General features: G+C 46.3%; 1 protein-coding gene across 1 annotated transcript in view; it reads right to left on the bottom strand.

Annotated features, from left to right (window-relative positions):
- LOC120754216 (USP6 N-terminal-like protein) overlaps positions 1–24433 on the bottom strand; it is a 66805-nt gene that overhangs the window by 5692 nt on the left and 36680 nt on the right. Inside the window, exons 5-14 of the mRNA XM_040067568.1 lie at positions 22323–22590; positions 16592–16665; positions 15981–16066; positions 15105–15144; positions 14270–14350; positions 6422–6529; positions 3351–3460; positions 2730–2778; positions 1538–1658; positions 541–635 (exon numbers count right to left, since the gene is read on the bottom strand). Coding sequence (XP_039923502.1) covers positions 541–635; positions 1538–1658; positions 2730–2778; positions 3351–3460; positions 6422–6529; positions 14270–14350; positions 15105–15144; positions 15981–16066; positions 16592–16657 — 756 coding nt within the window. The 5' untranslated portion in view covers positions 16658–16665; positions 22323–22590. The remainder of the gene's footprint in view (positions 1–540; positions 636–1537; positions 1659–2729; positions 2779–3350; positions 3461–6421; positions 6530–14269; positions 14351–15104; positions 15145–15980; positions 16067–16591; positions 16666–22322; positions 22591–24433) is intronic.

The following is a 24433-nucleotide window of genomic DNA, read 5'->3' as shown; positions in this document are numbered from 1 at the left end:
CTGGACATTAGACTGGAGTCAGTGTGCCCTGCAGATGCTCTTGCAGCCACCAAATGGGCCTGTACCATCTGCTAGAGAGAAGAGCAACTGGACGTGCCCAAGCAACAAAACATCCAGCAAATCTTATGTGCCTCCTGACTTAAAACAACAGCAAAGCACTTGGAGTTAATAATTACTGAAATAAGACTCCAGACAGACCAGCATCAGCCTTTGGGCCTTGCAGCTGCTGTAAGAACACAGCCCAGCTTCACTGCTGTTCCTCCTGCTACAGGCTCTGTAAGCCTTTCTGCCTGACTCTCCTAGGGAAGCTTTAAATTTTAGCAGTCCCTCCACTAATGTTGACCAGCAAGCAAATGATTGCCATTCACCTCAGCAAGATTTGGGCAACCCATTTAATAAATGTCTGCCTCTGCAGCTGAAGCAGTCCTATATATGGTTAGAAATATGTTCAGCTGTGCATCTGTTTGGCAGAACACTATATGAACTGGTTTATCATTAAAATGTAGCATTATTATAGCAAGACTGATAGTAAAGAGATACCATGTGCTTCTTCAGTTTGGGGAACAGTTTGTTTAAAATTTGCTCGTGGTGGGCTTGAAACCTCTGCAGCTTCGGGAACCCAGGAATGAAAAAACCTTAACAAGAGAAGACAAGAGAAATTTTAAAAAATACCATCAGGAAAGCTCTGTAGCAGTCACAGGGATGGCCTGATTTTCTATAAACTCATCTCTTGCATTGCCTGTTGAAGTTGGCTGAAACACAGGGTGCCCAGCTACCTCCTTTACACCTTCCTTTCCAGAGGTCGCCCCTCACCCCATCTGGGCAACAGGACCCTCAGACCAAGCCCAGCTGGTCCCTCTCACCCAGCTCCATGGTGCAGGCCCACACAGCTCCCACTGCCTGCCTGCCTGCGATGTGGCTTGGCCAAGAGCTCTCTGAACATACCTCAGTGCTTACCTAGGTTCAGAGAAAAGCTGAAGATGTTTGAACACCACAAGCTTGTGCAGTGTCCTGTAATCTAGTGGGACACACATTTAAGACTGTCCAAAGTTATCAAGGCATAAGGTTTAGCTTGCTGCCCATGAAATAACCCTCTGTGCACAGATTACAGCTAACCACAAGTAAGATGAAAAGATCTTTAATGTGTTTGAAATAAAGTAATACATCACACATTTAGTGGAATTACATCCACATTTAGTGTGGATACTCTTGGATGTACTTCTGTGAGACTTCTTATAAACTCATAACCTTGAGTTAATTGATTGCCAAGGGCAAAGTATCCTGGAGGGAGGAGAGCACTTCTGTGAAAGTGTTAATTACCGAGCGCTAAAGCTCAGGTGGATAAAACTCAGTTTTTTTGATAAGAACTTGTCTGCCTCCAAGAGTGAAGTTCAGCTCCCTAATCAGACTGTGCAAGTGGTTACGCCTCACCCACTTTAATTAAACAAATAATGTGAGGAGAAACAAGGCTCTACCATCCAACCTGAACGATCTTCCCTTCCTTTGCCAGGCACCCCCAGCCCCAGCCCAGCCTTACCATGCATGGCGTGGCGCTGGTTGGTGAGCAGCTGTGCCAGCGCCCAGAACGCATCCTCTTCGTTCAAGTACATCAGGAGGATGGCTGCAATCTGGCTCATCCCTTGGCAGTAGCTCACTTCCTGCAACAGTCAAGAGGGGCACACGTGCCATGCTGGCAGAACCTACCTAATGCTAAAGCTGCCTGTGCTTCCCTCTCCTCTTCCAAGGTCTGTCCCACTTCAAAGTCTTTACTGTTTATGTCCAAATTCACAGCTCCCATATGTCTATAGCATCTACCACATCACTGACTCAAGGAGTAGTTTGGGTTGGAAAAGGACCTTTGAGGATCATTTCATCCAACCCTCCTGCCATGGGCAGGGATGGCTTCCACCAGACCAGGCTGCTCAAAGCCCCATCCAAACAGACTTTGAACACTTCCAGGATAGGGCATCCATAAGTTCTCTGAGCAATTATCTCCATGCCTCACCACACTCATTGTAAAAAACGTCTTCCTTATGTCCAATCTATCTTTGGGATGACAAACAGCATGGGGCTCCAATGCTGTTTTGGATTCCTTCAGCCATATGAGCACTGAAGTAATTAAACAGTAAATAAATCTGGTAAACATTTATCTGGCATGAGGGAGGCTCCTTAACTAAACCCCTAAGCATCTTCTGGGATAACTGTCCCCTCCTGGAGGTGGAGACAGTAGCTTCAGCTGTTAATTTTGGCTTATTCTGCCTGTGTCCTTCAGCTAAAAATGACTGGTTTGCTGTAGTAAATAAGTGTTTTCAACAAGGATGCCATTTGGTGTAAGACAAGAAGTCAGAAACATGACAGACTGCCAGAAGACCAGTGTTGCTGAAAAGCCAAAGGGCAATCCCTTGTTCTTTGCTGACATTCGCCCAAACAAAATCTGCCAGATGTCATTTACCAGGTGACAAAATGAACAAGGGAGTGAAACAACTGTGGAAAGATTCTTGTGCTGCCCAAGAGTCTTGCAGCTCTCTGTACAACCCACTGTTAGGACTCAAAATTAGAATTACCACTGGCTAAATACATATCCATTTATTACATATATATACACATGAAAATATGTATGTCTACACAAATATACACATATATTAAGCTTTTCTTTAAATCTTTACATATAAATACATATAAATATATAAAGCACAATACTGTTCATGTTAACTGGATTTACTACTTACAGTGTTATAAACTGAGTATGCTGACAGGACATGGAAGAGTGCCTGCTGCCTGGGGAGAAAGAAGGATATTAAAACACCTGAGCATGACGTTTCCAGCTTCATGAGCACACCAGTGCATACACACAGAGAGTGAAGATTCTGAAAACACCCAACCAGCTGGTACTAAAGGCTTTTGCAAGGAGCAGAGCTCACAGAACCAGAAAGCTCATTCCTTGGAGACTCTGTAGGGCGACCAGGTATGACTTATCCCAGTGACAGTCACTTCGTCACCTCTCTCCAACCCCATCTGTTGTGAAGACCCCATGCCTCCCAGATGCTGATGGGCCCACCCCATCATCCCAAACCAAGCCTTCTGCAACTGTGACCCCTGGGGGACAAGGCACTGCAGCATGCTGTTGCTTGACTCAAGAACTGGGGCTGAGCATGCCCCAGTGTTGACCTCTCTGAAGAGAGAATCAGCAGTTCATCACCTGTGGGTCACACTGTGTGGGGATGGTTTGAGGAGAAGGCAAAGATGGCTTTGCTGTGAGCCAGGGAACCGCTGGACCCCCATCCAGCTCACCCCTCATGCATGCACTGCCACGACTGCCCATATAAGCCACAGAAGCCTTCCATACTCACTTCACACCGTAGCGATCCCGAAACATGATGTGGTTTCGGAAGGTGCGGTTAACGTCCAAATCGATCTGCTTGATTTCCGATGAAGAACTCTTGGCTCGTTCTTTCATTTGCTGCAAGGGAGAGGGGCACACAAGAGGCTGGAATCGGACACCATCTCAGCCTGTACCTCTCTCCACACAGTGAGAAGGCAAGATCCCTGCAGCAGGAGTGGCAGCTTGAGAGCTGCACAGAGCTATCCAGAGCAGGGGACACTGATGTCCTGCAGTGAGCAATGAACTGCAGCCCGAGGGTAAAGCCCCTGACCCCTTGTCTGTGCCGCTGGCCCAGGGAGAAGGGGATGACCCCACGCTCACAGGCTAAGACAGCAGCAGCTGCCAATCCAGCCTTCGCCCATCTTCCAATGCAGATACTGAGTTTTCAGAACCTAAAACTTTTCCAATTCAATTCCACTCTGATTTATTTTGATTTCTTTGCCTGGCTGACTATCATAAAGTACTGAGAGCACTGTTGATCCTTAAGGAACTATTATACAGATGTACACAGCACTCTCAGCTTTTCAGAGGCTCAATCAAGTCCAAACTGTTATGACAGACTCTGTGATCTCCAACTACTACTTTCCCTGCAGAAGAGAATCATCTTTGATTTAAGGAGTTTCCACTAGAAAAGCAGTCCTGGAATATTCCCTTGGACTGGCACAAATTTTAAGAAAACGTGTAGAGTCCAGAACAGAAGCTAAACTCAAAGCCAGGAAATCCCCATGTTCCCCCCCCAGGCTGGCTGATCATTTAAGACAGCATCACATAGAAAAAGAACTGAAGTCCACTGCAAAAAAAAATGGAAATTCAAATGAAAGTTTAAGACCACCTTAACCAATTGTGCCCTCAGAGCCCCAAGATGAAGATGCTCCATAGACAAATCTTCCTGCAGTCCCATTTGCAAACCACTGTTCAGCTCTGTACTGCAGGCAAGGACCACTATGGCTAAGCATCTCATCTCACAGCCTTTCGATACTAGCAGCGATCATGCCCTCCTCCTTTAATCTCTCCAGGGTCAATTGTATGAAGAAAGTACATTTTGTGACTGTCTTCAGGCACACTGAGATTCACCAGCAAGCTGGAGGCAGCAGAGTTGAGCAGGAAGCCCAACTTGCCTTGAGCCCAGGGTCAGGACCCCTCTTGGCTCACAGAGGAGACAGAAAAGAGAACATCTCCACAGATACTTATCATCTGTTCCAGCAGTTGCCATCCTATGAATGCTTATCAGCCTGATACCAGGCGCCTCCAGGCTGCTGTTGACCTCCCAAGGTGGCCACATCAGCTCTGGGGAACATCAGCAGGTCATTAGCACTCACGTGTGTCCAGCACAGCCAACACTTAGGACAACCACAGCATCTTGGGAATATTAACTCCAACCTTGAAAGCAGTTGTAGGGAGGAGCAACTGTACAGGGGCTATTTTGAATTATTGCCTGCACAGGACAAGTGAGGATAAAAGTGATGATGAACAACATAATTTTCCTCCTGTAAATACTGTGATCTCTGTATCCTATGGCTCTTTGCCCTCTATAAAGAAGGCAGATTACCTGGGAGAATATGACTATTCATGTGCACTGGGTCACTTCAGTTAAAATTTTCATGCTAAAGGCCTTCTTGTTTTCCCTGCCAGAAAAACACAGAAATCTCCCAAAGACTGTAAATACCCTACTTTGGGTATTTTTAAATCATTGCTCATGAATAGCAGGTAGGTCACGCAGCACTTTGTCACCTCCATGCACCCAGGAGGCTTTACTAATTGTGCACACTAAAAAAGAAACACAGGGTGGGTTATTCTCCTTTTTTCTCTAGTGTAAATAACCTGGGGCTCACAGATGCTCCTTTGAGCTCATTAGCGCTGTGAGTCCTGCAAGCTGCTGGCGGAGCAGAGGCTGGAAAGCTGAAAATCCCATCCCAAAGACCTTGTACAAAGCAGTAGGTACAAGCCAGGATGCCTCTGCTCTGCCCCATGGCCAATATGTTTCTCCTGCTGTCTTTTCAAGCTCCCCTCAAGCCCTCTAGCTGCAGCTAACAAACCTCAGGGAGGCAGAGCATCACACATACATCAAAGGCAAGCGTGGAAATGTCCCATAGTAGCCTTCAGGCTTTTGTGTCGTGGGCTATGTCCCAGGGAGAAATGGGGTGGCCTCAGAACCAGTCCCTCCAGGACACAAGTCTGAAGCTGAGGCTTAGTCCCTTCTTGAGAGCAAAACCCCTCATCATCCAGGACCTGCACTGAGCCTCTTCTGGAGGAAATTAGGGGAGATCTAATTAGTGGCAGCAGGCAGCACCAAAGAAGAGGTAAATTAAGATGATCTTGCAGAGGGTTTGCATCCAGCAAAGCCTATTAGTCCTGAAGCTCCTGTTTGGCACAGACCCCTCTGGAGCACAGATAAACTCCTTGCGACTTTCATTTGTCTGGATTGCTTCCCCGCCTGCGCAGCACAGCTTTGGGAGGGAGCACAGTTTGAATCTGCCTGCTGGGAGAGCTTCCTTATCTGTGCTGACTGTGGTGAGCCCAGCCTGCCTTCCCCCAGCCCCCGCGTGTGCCTCCATCCCCGCGGCACTTCGCTTGACTAACTGTAGTGAGTGTTAGCATCATCCTGCTTAATAGGCAGGGGTTGTTAGAAACACCTTTTGGAAGCAACACTCGACCTCCTGCCTCTGAAAAATAATTGTCTCCACAACACCCTGATCCTTGCCTTGGTACATGATGCAAGTTGGAAAATAAGTTAATTATCCACCATGGTCTTCCACATGCTGCCTATGGAAAGCATCCCCTCACTCTTGCCTGCATCCTTCTCTGAAGATGCAGTAACACTGACAGCAGCTTTGATTCCAACTTCCAGCAGAATAAATGGAAGCGGCATATTATGGAAAGCAGCCAGCTAACATGCTAAAAGACCCCAGCTTAATATAAACCCATGAACAAAGAGTTGATACCCTTGGCATTTTCAGACCTCACCAAACCCAGCTCCATCAACCAATCTAACCTCCCTATTACCTTGCTCCTGCCATCTTTGCCAGGTAGAGTCCATACCTCATATTTTCCTTCATTCTCCTTCTTCATCTTGTCGACATCCAGCAGAAGTGACCAGACCTGGCCTCGCACCTGAAGCGGGATCCCTTTGTACACACGCCGGCACATCTGCAGGGAGGAAAACACATGCGAGGTTAGCTGGGTCCTGCTGATAGCAAACACATTTTCTCCATGGTTTGCTGCTGCAGATAATCAACCATCTGAGCAGACACCCTAAGCAATCAATTCCTTTCCCTGTGCTGGCGAAGAGAGGGAATCTCCGATCTGATGGATGAGCTGAGTACCTGCATCCAACGGATCAGTCAAAATCACAGAACGACAGAATCATAGAACAGTTTGGTTGAAAGGGACCTTACAGATCATCTCGTTCCAATCCCCTTGCCATGCACAGGGACACCTTTCACTACACCAGACTGCTCATAATCCCATTCAACCTGGCCTTGAACATTTACAGGGATAGGGCATCCACAATTTCTCTAGACAACCTGTGCCAGTGCCTCATCACTCTCACAGTAAAGAACTTCTTCCTTACATGTAATCTAAACCTGCCCTCTTTTAGTTTAAAACCATAGCCTCTTGTCCTACCACTATCTGCCTGCGTAAAAAGTCATTCTCCCTGGTTTTTATAAACCCCTTTTACGTACTGGAAGACCACACTGAGGTCTCCTCAGAGCCTTCTCTTCTTTGGGCTGAACATCTCAACCTGTCTTCATAGGAGAGAGGTCTTTGTTCACTTCATCTCACAGAGGCTTCTTCCCTTTTTCTTGTCATAAAGCTCCCATTAAATTTCAATGGAAAACAGTCCATTGCTGACTATCTCCATTAAAAGAAAAAGCTTCATAAGAAAGAAAAATATCCTTTTCTGAATACTTTCCTTCATCCCACCTGTGAAATGCCTTGCAGCTGCACTACAAAGCCCACTGTAGCACTCCTCCAGATTCCTGAGGACCCTTGGGTACACAGAAGGACCTGTGGCATATGCCCAAGCTCCAGCCATGGAGGGCATTTATGTTGCCTCATGGTTCTCCCTCAGAACCAGGCAATTCTCCGGGAGAGGACAGAGGTGCCAGATTTCCAGTCATGGGAATGAGCTTGGAGCTGAGAAGGGCAGTGCGCCACCAGGCAATCAACTGGAGCTACTGTCACTGCCTGGTACAAATGCATCCAACCACCTTCAAAACCCCTCTTCTTTTTCCATAGGGTGTCCTGCTCCACGCAACTCAGGCTGATGTAAGAGAAGGACTGCAATCCCCAGGGAAGCACAAGATCCTAACAGAAGACTCTGGATGTGGACCTGCTACATTGCCATTGCCACACCCAGCTGAACACCTGCTTCGCTTGCCTTTCCTTTCACACCCACCTAGGACAACCAACTTTTTTATTTCCAACCTCACTTCTTAAGGCAAACCTCTCACTAGGACAAAGACCTTAACCATGGCACTGTGCTGGCTCACAGCCTCCATGAGCACAAACCGATGCTCCTCATTTCCTTCCTGTCTTTGTGGCAGCATTGTGTCTACTGAGGGCAAAACCCAAGAATGGTGGCCCTTGTCCCAAGGAGTTGCAAGACCAAGAGGTAAAACAAGAGATGGGCTTTAAGCAGCTAGGCTAGGGGACAGCAAAGGACAAACACCTCTATACCGGTTAAAAAAAGTATGTAAAATAACTCTGTAGTAAATGCCAAGATCACTCTGTAGGACCAGAAGAACCAGATGTTTATGAGGATGCTTTTCCACTCCATTACAATAAATATTTCAGTATTTCTGCTGACAGAGAAAAGTGTGACACATTCTGTTCCTGAGAGTGTAATGGACATTCGACATTTAAAATGCCATCCTCAGAACTTCCCAAATGCTTGCTCTGTCCAAAGCGTTCCTTAGCACCAGCTGTGAAGGTCCAGTGCATAGCCAGGACTAAATCCTGCAGAAATCCTTTACCAGATCCTGTCCTTCCCTCTGTATGCACCAAATGAAAGGTGGCCCCTAAAAGCAACCTTCCCATCAAGACATGCTCATGGGAAGGTCACCACCCTGTGCAACAGCATCCTGCATTTCAATGGGACATCACTAATTCACCATCTGCACACCTAAAGGCTCATATAAAGAGGCACTTCTAAGGACAGCAAACCTTTGCAACACGTGGGACAGATTCATCCCCACAGATCCATTTCCCAAGAGTCATTAAATCAGGATGAAAGAAGTGCAATGCATCAAGAGACACAAAGCAACAGGATTAGATCAACTACATCCCCAAAGTATTAGGTGCCCAGAAAAGCCTGGCTCCTGTAAACACTCATGACTTTATGAAGCAAAAGCTGAGGCGGAATCGAGAAACTAGAATACGTACCAATTCTGACAAGAATAATTCAGAGAAGATTACTTATTTCCAATGGATTATGAGAGACTGACAGCTGCCAAGGCATATGATGATACTCAGGTCCGTAGGAAGGAAATAATTTTGTTTTGAATTTCCAGAGGTGGTATTGTTATACTTTAATGAGTGCAACCCTTAGTGGCATATGGTAAACGTCTCTAATGATTTTCTTTGCAAAAGTGCTATAAAGGAACAGGGGAGGTGGAAAACATGCTGAGATGGAACTGAAATGAAATGCCTTCTTGTTATTTATCCAAGGGCTTTCCTCCTCCCACCACCTCCAGACATGAAAGTGATAAAACCTCAGAGCTGTGAGTTACCCAGAAGAAAATGAGCAACTCTTCATCGTGAAACTTGAAGGAAAACAGGGAAGTTACCACATAAGCAGTATTTATGATGGGATGAAAAGACAGAGGTAAGGCAGTACATGATGATAACTCCTGTACCACATGACAGTCAAAAAAGCCCCTCAAGGTCACTCTCTTTTGTCTCTTATAGACCACTCAGCTCTTACAGATAGGCTGACATGCAGGCTGACAGACCAATGCACAGGCAAGAAGAACAGACACCATTCTGCTTCACAAAGGGAGATGCTGGTGGTCAAAGCAATGGTTCAAGACACTGTAGAAAGGCTGTGTCAGCCAAGGACTGAAACCAAGTGTCTAAAACTTGCTCCAGGTTTTGCCATAGCATCATCTATAGAAGATCCATAGATCCATTTTGCTCCAGTATCATCTTCCCTCTCCAGGCTTTAACACACAAAGCTCATGGCACAGAGGCCATCATCACCCCATCCCTATCCCCCCCTGCCTACATATTTTATCTGTGGTAGACAGGATGGGGAACACTACGGAAGTACAGACAGCTCCATCTTCCTACACCAGCAATCTCCTCTGAGAAGTACCCAACCAATTGTTCCAGGTCTTGAGTAAGAGGGATGGAGTCACTGCCTTTAAAGACAAAACACCTTTTGCAGAAGTAAAAACAGCGAGATTAAAAAGAATTTGGGAGAGGTGGGTTGGCTTTTGAAGCAGAATATACACATTGCAGCTCACCTTCACACTTTGCAGCTCACCTTCACACTTTGGAGTCTGTCACTGTTATCTTCTCAGCCATGTGCATGGATCACCAGGAAGAGACTGCAGGAGCAATGCCCAAATTTTGGGTATACATGGTGACATCACTTTCAAGCCTTTCCATATATCCAGCACATGCCTCTAACACCCTAAAGCGGGGGCAGCCCCCCTTCCTCAATACCTTTAGGGCTCAAAGAGTGATCCTTCCAAAGAGAAAGGACTTTACATCCTCTGCCAGTGATACACCAGGGGAACTGAGCTGTGCAAATCTTCACCTGGAGTGGAGGATTTCCTTTTAGTACCACAAAGCCTGCTAACTGATGACATGGTTATGCAGGATGTTTGGCAGACTGGACATCAGCTCACATGGCTTTCTTTCCATATAGTTAATGATTGCTCCCAACTCAGCTGTTGTGCCTGCAGCTGGAGCCTCTGCAGCTATTCCTGATGGGGTGCCAGCAAAGCAGGGGCAAATTTAAATCCTAAAGCTGGTGGGGCATGGGCAGGCATTTACAGTTATTGCCCAGGCTATCTTTGGAGGGGAGGAAAATGCTACCTGCCTTTTCAAAATGCAAAGGAAAAAAAAAAAAGAAAGGGCACCCTGCAGCTCCCAGACATAACCCCCTTTCCTTCTCATGGCATTTGAGGCAGGAGATCTGACTTCAGCCAGCCCTGGCACAACAAATGTCTGCTGGCTCTCCCTGGCATTAGCAGACTGCTCACTCTTGGGGGTCTGTGTCAGTCCATACAGATCCCCTATTCATCCTAAACCGCTTTGCTGGCATGCACTGGATTAAGTGCCCTGCACTCCCGTGACCTTAGCAGAGAGGAGGCTTCCCCTCTGCACAAAGGCAGGCTTTGCCTAAAAACCAGACATCTATGACCAAAGACATCCCTCTCTAAAGGTCCCATCCCACATGGCCAGCAGCAAGATGCAGCTTGCAAATGATGCAGAGGTCATAGCCTCCTCCTATGACTGATGCTTCTGGCTGAAATCCATTTCAGGGCTATGATGAATAAATTATCCTGCAGTTGCAGTGCACACAGCACAGCCTTTTTTATCTGCTAAACTGTGCTGCCTGAACTGTGTAGATTCTTACATGGCACCAGCCATTTCCTAACCTTCCCAGCAGAGTCAAGCTGGTGTTTAAACCTGGGTTCAAATCACAGTGAAGAGGAGACAGACCACGAGAGCCTCCCTGTGCCGAACCCTGAATAACACAGTTTAGCACTTCTTTGCAGGTTTGACTTACCCTAACCCTGCAAAACAATGTCGTCCTTTCATGGATGCCTTTATTTTTGTACCCTTTCCCTTGTGGAAGTTCAGCCAGAAAACGGCACCATTGCATCATTCTAACCCCACCCATATGAGGAATTGGGCTGGGTGTCACTTTTTGCTGATCTTGCTACTGCAATTCAATTAGATTGTTACAAAATGTGTCTAGAACAGAGATGGAGACAGATCTAAGGCAATGATGAGCACAGGGAGCCCCAAGGCATTACTTTAATTAAGATAATCCTATTTGTTGCTCATCCTGAAACAGGTTATGCCAGAAATTATTTCAGCTCCTAGTCAGGTCATTCTAGGCAAGGAACTATAAAAGGTCCCCCTCTTTTTTTCCAGCCTTATTTCCTATAATCTGTGACAGTCACAAGACCCAGACTGCAATCAGCAGCACGCAAGGATGTACACAGGCTGCAGGTGGGGGAACAAAAAGCCAAACCTGCTGCTCTCTGGCGATGGCTCTTGCCAAGGGTCTGAAACAAGCTGCTTTCTTGCCCACTGACAGGTGGCTGCTTTGGGGTCAATGTCCTGGATGGGTACACAGCCTCACTCCACCTGCTGACATTTCACAACACAGAAGATGAGACAACAACCTAAGCCTCGATCAGATACTAAGATGCTGCAAAACACAAAGGCTTGCTTGCTAAGTCCCTCTTCATCAAACAATAGATATGATCAGATGTCTGCCAGCTCCAGCACATGAACAGGGACCAAAAAGGTTGTCCCTGAAGTCCAGGAAGTCCCAGTCTGGAAAATAAGATTAGTTTCTATATCATTCAAGCAGAGTCAAAGTCAGGGCAACTTCCTTGTGAAACTGCTTGCGGTTCCTGCAACAAGATTTTTTTTCTCCTCTAATAAAGCACAGCATATCAAAATTAACATCAAAGGGAAGGTTCTTGTTTTCAATAAGAGGATTTTTTCAAAGATGACACCTTAGTCATTGTTAAAACACAGAGCGGCTGTCTTGTGACATTTGAATTTCTATCATGTCAGCCAAATGGTGAAAACAAACCTGAAGGAAACGTGCAATGCAGATGTGGCAGCCTGAGCGCTCAGAAAAGGAACAGAACCAACCCACTCTGTTTTAGAAAAATCAGATCAAGGGCTTGTCACGTTTACTTTAGCTAGAACAAAACACATAGCCCTCTGACATGATTGTGATCCCAGCAAAAGGTCCTTGAAATGCCATAGTTGAACTGCATCCAGCTGTGGCAGCAGGAATATCTGAGTAGCTTCGATGCTCCTGACACAAGAGCATGGGGTTTCACATCTAGGTGTAGGATAAAACCTAATTTTACTTTTTTTTTTTTTTTTAATTAAAAGAAGGCACACTTCTTTTGTGCCTCTCAGTGTCTTTGCATTTAATGGTGTGTGGCTGCTACAGACCTTACAGCCTGCACTTGCCTTGGTGCAAGGCAATGGGTGTTAGGCTGGACAGGACTGAAACCAAAGCTCCTTTCTACTCCCCAGGGTCACCAGACTGCTCCTCCCCTGCTTGGGGCCAAGCACTGCTTCTCTGTTTGCTGGGCAAAGGGATGGTCATTTCCTGTCTCCCAGCATGGGACAATGCCATCTCTGTCCAAGAGTTGTCGACCATTTACAGGGTGTTATTTATAACAGCCTGTATTTATAACAGCCTGATTTTCTGACCCAAAGACCCTTAAAACCCTTTGCCATCCAGCAGATCTGAGTGACATCAGCTACAGCTTAACACCCCCATTAATTATCAAGGGAAATCCAAAACAGGGATCAGAGATCGCTACTGCTCCTGCCTGTCCCAACCACCTGACCCTGGAAAACCAAGGTGTGCATCATTACCCACCCCTAACACCCTCCAGACCTGAAGGAATTCCCTGTAGGCCTCTGGAATTTGGTGGTTTACCCATAAGGCCACTAACCAATTAGTGCTAACTTCTAATTAGAAAGAACCAAGTCACAGGAGAGCCTCCGATTTTGCCTGTGGAGCAGCACTGATTAACAAAGTAATTAGAACCACCCTGAAGTGAATAGAAGGATTGCAAAACCCCAAGCCCACCTTCACCCCACCCCTGCTGTCATCAAGATGATTTTGTTTCTGGTTCTTTTTTTTTTAAAGAGTGAGACTACAGCTGGTCTTTGCCTGGCTGAACTGGATGTGACTCTTCATAGCTGGGCAAGGAGGATGCTCTGCTCGATGTTGTCCCAGCAGCTGTGCAGGTATATCTCTCTACACAGCCCGTTTAACCAAGCTCAAATTTCTCCCAAAGACTCCCAGCAGGAGCTAGGGGCAGTCCAGCCAAACACCCCAGTCCTCCTGCTAAACACGAAGGCTGCAGAGGCCATGGCAACAAGGTAATGCCAGGCTTCAGCCCTCTCCTGTGCAGAGTACCACAAGCAGAGCAGGTCAGACACAACACTCCTCCCCCTTATCCAGCAACGGTCTTGTCATTAGGTTCAAAGGGGTTTTTGTTTCAAGAGGTTTGTAAGAGGAACGTATAACAAATACTGTTTATTAAAAACAATTCAGTTTTGAAGTGGTGTTCGGTGCAGAGTTCATTTTAACACCAAAGCCAAGACTCAATGTTGGTGTCTCCATCCCTGATTTCCACAGACAGGTGTACACAATGTAACACCTAAGTGGTTTCTCACAGGCACAGCTAGGAGCAAAATACAAAATCTAAGGTATTGTTCTAGACAAATAATTCTTCCCCCAGGGAGAATTACAAGGAACATCAACTGGGCCGTATCAGCCACATCTTCCACATCATTTCCAGGAGGTGGAGGCACAGAAGCGATCTGTGGTGTGCACTGCCCTCTGCTCTCACAGGGCAGGGAGCCAGCTGGGCACACAAACATCCCTGCTGTGCTCCTGCTCGCACAGGGAAGCAAAGTGCAAACACAGCAGCAGCATTTAGGAAACCCTTCGTAAAGCTATGTAAGTCAGAATAGGACTTCTACCTCGACTGGTAACCCAGAAATTTCTAGGAAAGCTTTAAAATATTAAAGATTAACAAGTAGAATCAGGCAATGTTCCAGAGATCTCAGGTTTTTTATTGACTTTTCAAAAGCCTGACTCATCATAAGGATCCATCACATCCACCCTTCCAGACATACACTCTTTCTTTTCCTCCTTACCTTGTCACTGTTTCTGTATTTGCCCCATTTCTTCAGCATCTTAAGCCACTTGTCCACACGTTCTATTTCCTGCTGTCTTTGCTGGTGCAAGGGAAAAGAAAAAAGACAAATTTAAGAAAAAAACACCTCAGGAGATGCCTCCTGAAAACACAAAACTTTGTTGTCTTAGGTTTAAACTTCCATGCAAAGACTTCACATCAGAGATGGGAATAATCCACAGGAGTGTGCAGAAACTGGTAATTTCAGCACTTGGTAATTAAAAGCAGCATTGGTGAAAATGACACGACACACAGGCTTAACATAGAGAAAGCATTCCCAAGAGTATTCCCTGACAATAAAAATCTTGGCCAGTCCAGCTAGACTCAAATCCTATACCAGATCAGCAGAAACGTGATCCATTCTCATTTAGCAGGGTCCTAACAGATGACATGCTCTCATCTCAGGGGAGATGACGAGGGAGATGAGGATGGACATGATGGTAACTACACCTTCCACCATCTTCCCTTGCACATGCAGTCCCTTTTACAAGCCACAACTGCTGAGCACTGTGCCAAAGCAGAGGGAAAAGCCCAATATTGCTTAGGAGGTGCTTTTACAGTGCCATGTGGAGGAGTAAAGCTGTTTGACACAGCAAAATAAAAGCTTCAACAGCTGAGCATCATGCAACAGCTGAGCTTTGTGCAGAGCGTCTAGCTCTGAGCGAGCAGCAGTGACCAGCGGGTGCTGGCTGTCTGCTTTGCTCTTACTTGCTCACTTGTTTTCTCAGAAAACATTCCCTCCCCAGCTGGTGTGAAAAGGATGCCACATCCATGATGACAGAGCTGGCAGCTCTCACCTTCTCCTCCAAGGCGGTGCGGGATGGCAGCTCCTGCTCGCTGGAAAAGCAAGGGGTCACTGGTTACTCCATAGGCAAGAAAGGGTGTGGAGGCACACAGGGTGCTGCAGCTCACACACCACCTCAGACACCTGAGGGGGTACGTCCTGGACTTTGTGCCCTTCCTACAGCTGTCCGCAGTATGAAAGAGGCAGGGGAAGCACCATCCAAAATCCCATCACCCAACAGCAGCTCTGGGGGGTAATCAAGCACTGGACATAACTGGAAATCCTGGGCATATATCTCCTCTTCAATGCACACATGATCAGCCATTTAAAGGGGGGGGAAGAAGAATTTCTGGACATCAACGGCTCAACCCACACCCCCCAACTCCCTGCACACAAAACACCCACTTATTATAACTTTTGTTCAGAATCAGAATTAAAAAAGGTCTTTATAAGCATTCTTCCCAGGCACAGAGTGTGCATCTAATTCATGTCCTCCTTAGGATGGAGATTTCCTAAGGGAACCAAAGACGATCAGGTATCTTGTCTGGTCTCTTCCTCTATCTCCCTGAATCATCGGGTGCAAACACAAGGGCCCCTCCCTCTGTGACACACCATGGAGACACAGGAGCATCAGCCTGCAACTTCTAATGCCAGCCTTGTGGTAGGAAACCATTACTGAGCCTTGTCTTGCAGCAGATTGAAAGCATCAGTGTCTGGACACGCACAATTGAGGAAAGAGGCCCATTTAGTCTTTTCTCCTGCATTTGGGATTGACCAAGTCAAGCCACAGAGCAGCTTATGGGAGAGATGCTGGGCCAGTGATGCTCAGTGCAGAAGGATGGTCCACACACAAAGGTCAGAGAGGAAAGGAGAGGGCAGGAGGACTTACTGCAGGAATCCAAACCGGTCTGTAACTTTGTAGAGTGTGAAATCAGCATCTTCCCACTGGTCAATCTGAACTCCTTCCTGTCTGCCCTGAAAGCAGAAAGGACAACTGTGAGCTGGTCCCAGCATCAGGAAGGCCCCAGTGTCTGCATCCTGCGCCCAAAGCCCACATCCCTCTCTCCTGAATGATAAAAGGCACAGAGCCAGAAGAGCAAAACCCGCACTGAAGAGCCAAATACAAGGCAGGCAAGAGAAAAATGCCAAGTTCAGCCTATCCAGCATTCCATGTGTGCCTCTGCTAGAGGCTGGGAAAAGCTGCACATCAGAAAAAACAGTGCTGTTGGGCATAAGCCATCCTGGTGTTAAGGGAGCACTGAAGCACTGGAAGCTCAGCACCTTCCAGTATCTATGCTGAGCACACATGGGACCCTCAACAAACTCAAGGGATGTAGTGAGAGGGGATGTATAGGAAGAGAGCTGGCATGGAACCTAATGGCATAAAGGTTACTGGGGCGATGCATGCAGGGAAGCAAAAGTTCTTATTTGATGCATTCCTAATTGATTAAACAGCTTCAGCCCCAGCCAGCATGCTGGGGAGAGGCACGAGGCTGGTACCTTCTCATACTTGGCGACGATTTCTGCTTTTTCCTGGGCTATTAAAGACTCTATATCCTTCTTCATATCAGAAGCTGTAAGGAGAAAAAAAGCAGGAGGGAGGGGAAAGGAGATAAGTAAATGTGCACACAGCATGTGAAATATTTTAGGAAAAGTGCTAATACAAAAAACGTTTACTGACAATTATAGCTTCCAGCCATATCCCACAGCTAAAATTAGGCTGAGGTTGCACAGCGTTTGTGGAGCTTGCCTGCACGCAGCAGGACCACCAGCTTCCAGCTCTGGGACACAGCCCAACCCGAGCAAGGGGGAGTCTTGTCTTTGTTCTCAGGCACACACATGACAGTATGAGAGACACGGCTTCTAAATCGAGACACGCAAACCAGCCACAGAGCACTGGCCCAGCACAGGACAGGCGCCAGCCGGGCGCTGCTTGGCACAGCATCCATGTGGATGGCAGCAAACAACCACGCTCCTGCCCCACCTATGGATGGGAAGCCAGGAGATGCTCTGCAGGGGCATCCAGAGGCAGATGTAACATCAAACAAGAAACTGAAAGAAGTTTTTGCCTGCTGAAGTGCGTATGAGACAACTGGCCTCTAGGTGATTACATTCTATATACAGCTCCAAAAGAAAACAAAACAGCAGCACGATGTCCCCACCTGTGCTGAGAAGGACTAGTCTTAGCCTAAGCAAGACCCAGTCTAGGTCCCTGAGGTCTGTGCCCACTGCTCTCCTTCATCCCATACACACACGTATGAGCAAGGTAACTTCCCACATCAAACACAATTTGAGTTTTGTCCTGTGCAAACCCAAAGAAGTATCCTCCCCGTCAAGCCATAACTAGTTCCTCATTTACTAAAGGTGGACCTAACACACCAAGGAGAAAACGCAGGCAGACACAAACCCCAGGGAACTGCAGCTCCCGGGGTGGCTGCAAGGAAGAGGGCTGAGGGAAGGTCCACCAAGTCCTCCTCCTCTGAAACTCTATGGAGCCATGACCAGCCCAGCTCAGACCAGCTAAGAGCTACGGCACCACCAAAAGCCAGGCCACCACAGGCCACATTACCCAAACCTTTTGGCCATTATAGTTCTCTAATGGATAGCTTAAACCACATCAAAGAGCCATCCTGACCTCTCTTCATCAGGATCCTGAAGGGTTCTTCCCATAGGACATGCTATCCCAGCTTCCGGCTGAAGATACATCTCAGCAGCAGCGCTGAACACTGAATGAGCCAGAGCAGCCAAAGGCATCACTTAGGATCATCTGATGAGTGGGATAAATTGAGGAGAAAAAATCCTCAGGGAGATATGAGGAGCAAAAGCATCAGCACTCTCCAAGGCTCACCCCACTTGTCTGCCCCTAAGACACCTGCAAGAGAGTATTTGTCTCATCCTAACAGCTCCTTAATGCAACCTGCTTGTTGCCACTATGTCTTTCAGGCATGGATGGAGATGGCCAAGAGATCCAACCTTCCCTAACTCTTCCTTTTGAAAGCAGAAATTTCTGCTAGTTGTCAGCCGTGTGATAGAAATATTGTATCGCATACAATATAATCAGGGCTCTTCTATGACCCATTACCAGGCAGCAGCACAAGCATGACACCGCTTTACACTCATTCATTCAGACACTGGAAAAATGCAAGTTCTTCAAATTCACGCCAGGAACGGGTGTATCTTCCCCTGTTATTGACTCCACAATCAAAACAAAGCAAGGACAGAAATATTAAAGTGTATTTTGTTATTTTATTTTTCCAAGCTGCAACTCCTACTTCAAATGCGAACTCTGATCAGTACATTTTTGAGCACAGCTTAATTTTCCAGTGTAGCAAGGTCTGAGTAACTGTCTCATTGTGTCACCTTAATACTTCTACATCTCCTCGTTCTCACATCTCCTGTGAAACTTACAGACAATTTCATTCCCCCAGTTCTGACTTTTTTGTTGTTGCTGTAATGAGGCCAAAAATTCCAATTATGTCTTTTACATGCTGCTAAAAATACAAATATTCTGCAGGCAACAGGGGAAAAATAAACTGTATGTCAGATTAAATGGGCAATTTTTCAAGACACTTACAGAGTGAAAGCTATTCTGAACATCTCTGACCACACTCTAAGAGAGTAACAAAGGAAGAACAGCTTGGTACCATGGGAGGATTTACCCAGCAAGAACACATGTCTTTTGGCATTCACCTCTGCAAAAGCCTCTCTGCAGCCAGAAACATCACACTTGTGCAAAGGAGACAGTTTTTCATCTCATGCCTGGAACATTTTTTTTCTCTCTATAACAGTGCAAAAGCCCAAATTTAGGAAAAAACTTGAAAGCAGAGAAATGGGTGATGGCAGTGGAAGGATGGAGATGACAAGTGGCTTCACCAGCCTTGGGGTGTGACCATAGTGCTGCTGCTTGGGAGAGCACAGAGACGAGGTGGTTGTCAAAGTACTCTGGAGAGAGAACAGAGCATAGCCTAGCTCTGTAACAGCATATATTGAATGGGGGTATTTTTATTTAATTCTGCACACGCTCAAACTCCAGAGTAGTTCTGACATAATGTTATATAGCCTTTCCTTGAGGAAAATGACACCTCGTGTACATGGAAACTACTGAGACTTATTTTCTGAAGGATTTCACGAAACACATCTTTTTTTTAATTGATGCAAACAGGCTTCCTATAAATAGGAACAGGCTGTACCTGCCATGCTTCTCCATATACCTATGTATGACTGCATACTTTTATTTTTTTAATACACCACTCTAATTAATTTCTCCAGCCTGCCACGCAATTGTCTCCTGAGAGTACTGTATTTTCCTAGCAGAGAGATTTTTTTTCCATGACAAATACACAAGATAAAGCTGCTATGAACAGGAATAGTAAGAAAATGTGAACTATGCAACAATGGTATTAGATAATTTACTAGGATATAAGCAACAGAAAGTCCCGAACTATGCACATTTAAATTCAACCCCAAAACAAAGTTATGAACTAGCTCCTTCTAAAAAGAATGAGTTGAAAACACCCACAATCTCATCTCGCACGAGCATTTGCAGCTTCCAGTTTACAAGTTAAGAAAGTAAAAATTAATACCAATGACAACAAGCCTAAAGATGTTTAATGATAATGCATTAGGTAGGTTACTACCTACCCGCATCGAACGTTATCCAACCATCAGCAAACCTGAAATAAAATACCCAATTTTTGAATGAAATCAGCTTTCCCTAAACTAATTCACCAGCTAGGAACTCAAATATTGACAGTGAGAAGAAAGTATCTGCATCAAAATCTAAGATTTCATGTCAAAATTGTTCTCCGTAAATCAGATTTACTGTTATACCCTTCCCACAAACCCCTTATTTTTCCAGTCAGATCTGCCAAGCTCCCACTGCCCCACATGGGACAGCACCCCCCAGGACCAACCTGGCTGGGAGAGGGGAACCTCCCTCCACCACTCACCAGCTCAGTGCTGCAGCCCTGCTCGCTGCCCAGGAGAACTAAGCATTTCCCACGGCCCAGCAGCAGTGCTCCTGGTGACACAGCCCAGGACACACACATCACCTGCACCCCCAGCCACAACACAACGTCTCACGCTTATCAATTCATCAGCAATCACCCGCTTGGCAGATGGGCTTTTGAAAATGAAAATACCAGTAAAATCTCTTCTTAGGAAACACAGCATAGCAACATGTTCTCAGTCTCAGGCTGGATTTGAGGATATTCTGGAACCCAGTTTTTAAATCTTTTGTACTGTAGAACAGTATCTGCTTGAGCCATTTGAGATTAAGACTACATGTTTTGTAGTTGGTTTCTATTTGGCAGGTCATTGAAAAAGCAGAAATGGGTTTAGGTGAATGTGTGTTCCCATTCCACTTTAAATAGAGACTGCTGCTAGGAGACAAATAAAAAAAAGGCAAGTTTTGACACACCGTAGTTCACTACCACTCTGGTCTCTATCAGAGTGAAACTACTGCTGTGGAATAAAGTAGCAAAGGTAGGTTCTTACTACAGTCACACCCCCACTGTTGAAACACAACAAGTCACCGTTCCTGTTTCACGTTCTATTTTAGAAGCACATTTAAATACAGCATTTCATGTCTTTGGCCATCTATGGTATCAGCCTGCAATTTTTGCTTTAGGGGAATAGTTTTAAAGGAAAAGTGTATACATATATGCAAGTGAAAATGCTTATACATCTGCTAAGAGGCAAAAGCCTCTCACAAGGTACACCTGCAGTCTGCACCACTTCCTAGCAAAGCACTTTTAAAACTACTACTCACTTGTAAAGCTACTACTAGTTGTAACAATGACTCATGTACTTGAACACCTTGGAATAAACCTGGCCATGCAGAGCAGTGAAAGCAACTAAAGCAAGCTCTGAGAAGCTGAGTAAGCCCTACCAGGGCTTTTTAAGTGCATGAAACAGGCACCTTGACACGCTTCAAACCACACAGGCTAAGGGCTTGGAGCGACCTGCCCGTCCTGGCTGTAGAATCTGTGGGGACAGTCAGTAGCTGCAAACCAAAAGGAGCTGTCATCAGAGACTCTTTTCCCAGATGCTCAAAGCCTTTCAGAAGCAAAGTGCATTACACCACTGCACATACCTACCACGCACAGCCAAAGTGAGCAGGGCTTTGGGACTGCTCCAACTGCATCACCACAGCCTGAGGAAACCTCAAAGCCCCCCAAGGCGCCCAGGAGGGGCTGTGGGCTGTTACAGGTGGGCACTGGCTGCCTGGATGTGTGCCAGTGAGGTGACAAGCCAAGGAGGAAGCGATGGCCACACGCTGCTGACTGCAGGCAGAGCTTTTGCTTCATGAGACCCAGCCCCACGTGGAAGTCAACCTACTCCTGAGGCTGTGGTACAAGACTGGCCAGCATTCCCATCCCTGGTGTTGCAGCTGCTGCAGCATCGCTTTACTAGATCCCCAAATTTCTACTCCAAAATGGACAACACACTCAGAGCACTTGCATCGAGGACTTCTGCTGATCCCCATGTGCAGATTCTCTCTCGTTACCAAACCCAGACTGCAAACATCCTGGCCAGAACAAAAGCTGGCCAGTTTCAAAACACACCACTGGACTGTGCATCCCCAACCTTAGCTCAAATCCAGCACACGATTACACCCCTGCTACCAGAAAGGAAATCAAGACCTGCACTTGCAAACTGAATTAACAGCTTCAGGAATTAAATTACTACCAAGCAGGATGAACCAAGAATAAGGAGATCCTGTTTGCATATTTATTTCCTTGACTACAACCCAGAAGAACACAAGCAAGCTTGTTTGTTTGTTTTTTTAAGAGCATAAAGAGCATTAAGCCAGCTAAATTACAGGAAGGTTTGCTTTAACTGTCTTGGGGACTTTGAAAATGATCTGTCCACAGATCACTTTAGATGAATCACAGATGTGCTACAGAAAATTCAAATGATCCTCTGTCCTAGTAAACTTGCATTGCATCTGAAACTGCACTGGATGCTGCACTGGATAAAACCACCGTCACCTCCCTCAGCGGAGGCAGTGGGAACACCAAAGCAGAACCTCTACTGCAACTCACTTTGATGCCACCAACAATACCCCAAAAGCCAGAGCATCCAGCATCATTGTAGATGAGATTATTAGCATGTGTAACCACAGCATATGACAGCTCTCAGTGTGATTCTTATTTGCTCCAGAGCCAGTTCGTGAGTTTGGAGAAGACAGGATGAAAACGCAACCCAGCTCCAAGCAATGTGCCCTTACCTGAGCCTTCTATCAGGTGCCAAGATTCATCAGTTCAGCTGGAGTTGTCCACTCCCCTGAAGGCATCTACCTGGCAGCAGTTGTCTCTGCTGCAGGGTGGTGAGGACCCTCCGTTGTCACAGCCCACCAGCTGAATGCCCTTTGGCTCACCCACACGGCCCCAGCTTCTCGTGGCTGCTCTCCTCCACCCTTGTCCTCTGGCACGTGAGAGCTCACCGCACGCGGCTGGCAGAAGAGGCGACCCACGCCCTCTCGTCCCCTGGGCTCACTGCAAAGGAAATAAGAAGTTGGTCAGTTTTCCAGTTCTGGCACAGCAAGGCACCCTTCTTTACCAGCACAGGAGTCTTTGAGCACAGAGGAAACGCAGGTCCCTTTGGAGCTGGTGGGGAAGGAATAGGGGAATAGGCTGTAACTGCAGGGCATACAATGGCAGAGAGTAAACTACACTCGTTTGCACTGTAAGAAAATCCTGGTCTGGTTTTCCTTGCCATTTTCCACCCAGGGTTTCCCAAGAAGGTCTGAGGGCCCAACACACCTTTATACCAGCAGGCACATTGCACTGGTAACTCAGGGGCAGAAGATGCCCCCTACCCAAACCAAAGGCACAGTATTACACCCAGCTCCAGCTAATTTAAGAGCATGTTGCCTCCAAGAAGGGCTGCAACAGAGGGTTCAGGCCATGCCTTCAGGACTTGGGTCAGGTTAAGACCAGTACGCAACACCATGAACTTGCACAGCAGAAGAGCTGGCAGCTGTGGCAACATCATGAACTTGCACAGCAGAAGAGCTCGCAGCTGTGCCATCTGAGCCACCTGAGACACCTTCCAGCACTTGCAGCTCTCCCTGATACATCCAAACAGCTACTCAGCAGAGCCCAACACAGAGCTATCACTTAGAAAAACCAACATTTTAGTTCTCACCTTCAGCAACCCAGAGGAGCAACACACTAGTTCCACAAGTGTGAAATCAAGACAGCATCCTAAAGCAAGATGCTCTGCTTGAAGTCAGCAAGCACTGGGCGGAGGAAGCACAGCTCACTTCTGTCATGACATGCCACTTTAATAACACCACCTCTCTTCCAATCCCCCTCACAAACACCAGCAAATGGACTTTTCCACACAATCCTAAGCTGTCCTGTGCTGAATTTCCCCTGTTGTCACCTCTCCAGCACGCAGACACAACTTGGAGGCCCTAAAGTGCAGAAGGCCTCACACCCTTTCAGAGGTGGACACCATTATAATCAAGCAACCCATTATACAGATTATATTTTATATATGTTATCACCTAGTAGGTTATGATGTGTCTTACACACATTAAATGCACATTACACACAACTGCCTCTATTCTCCCAATTTGCTCCAAGCTTTTACAGTACAGTTGCAAGCTGTGGTGACAACGATGACACCACTTTGCTGCTAGACTACGGCAATATCAAGAAACCCAAATACATTGGCCGAGTCTTCTAGTTATAGGAATAATTAAAAAGCCATGTAAGACTGCAACTATATGCTATCCAACCCCCTCAACACGAGCAGCACTACCAATAAATAAAACCTCCCTCAACCCTCTCCCTACCATCCCTCTTCCTTTGCTCCCAGTACTTACACCTCTCTCACACAGGTTTTTGGTGCTGTGCCTTCTCCCCAACGATGGAGATGGGAGGCTATAAACAGGAGGGCTGATAAAGAGATTTGGTCTCCTCCCTGCTCAGGCTCAGTAAGCCCAGCCTTGGTGCTTCTGCACAGCTCAGCTGTTGCAAAGTCAGAAAAGGCAGCTTAAGACGTAAGCTAAACCCTCTGAGCAGAGCAGTGAGTCTATAAGCAATTCTTTTGTCAGCTTCTGTTTTTAGACCTCACAGGGAATAAAAGAGCATCCAAACATTTTTTAAACTCTTTTTAACGTGAACTCATCTTCTAGAGACAACAATAGCAAAAAAAAAAAAAAAAAAAAAAAAATTCAGGTAAAGGACTGCACAGAAATCAAAGATGCATGAGTTATTTTTCAAAAGCGTCATTATTTAAATGATTTTTCATTTGGAAAAAAAAAAAGTAATCTGAAGAATGCTTCTTTTGGGAATTGAAGATTAATTTTCTCTCTGCATTCCCTCCTTT

This window comes from Hirundo rustica, chromosome 6 (genome assembly GCF_015227805.2).
Source record: "Hirundo rustica isolate bHirRus1 chromosome 6, bHirRus1.pri.v3, whole genome shotgun sequence".
Taxonomy (NCBI): Eukaryota; Metazoa; Chordata; class Aves; order Passeriformes; family Hirundinidae; genus Hirundo; species Hirundo rustica.
This window is presented reverse-complemented; position numbering and strand designations above follow the sequence as displayed.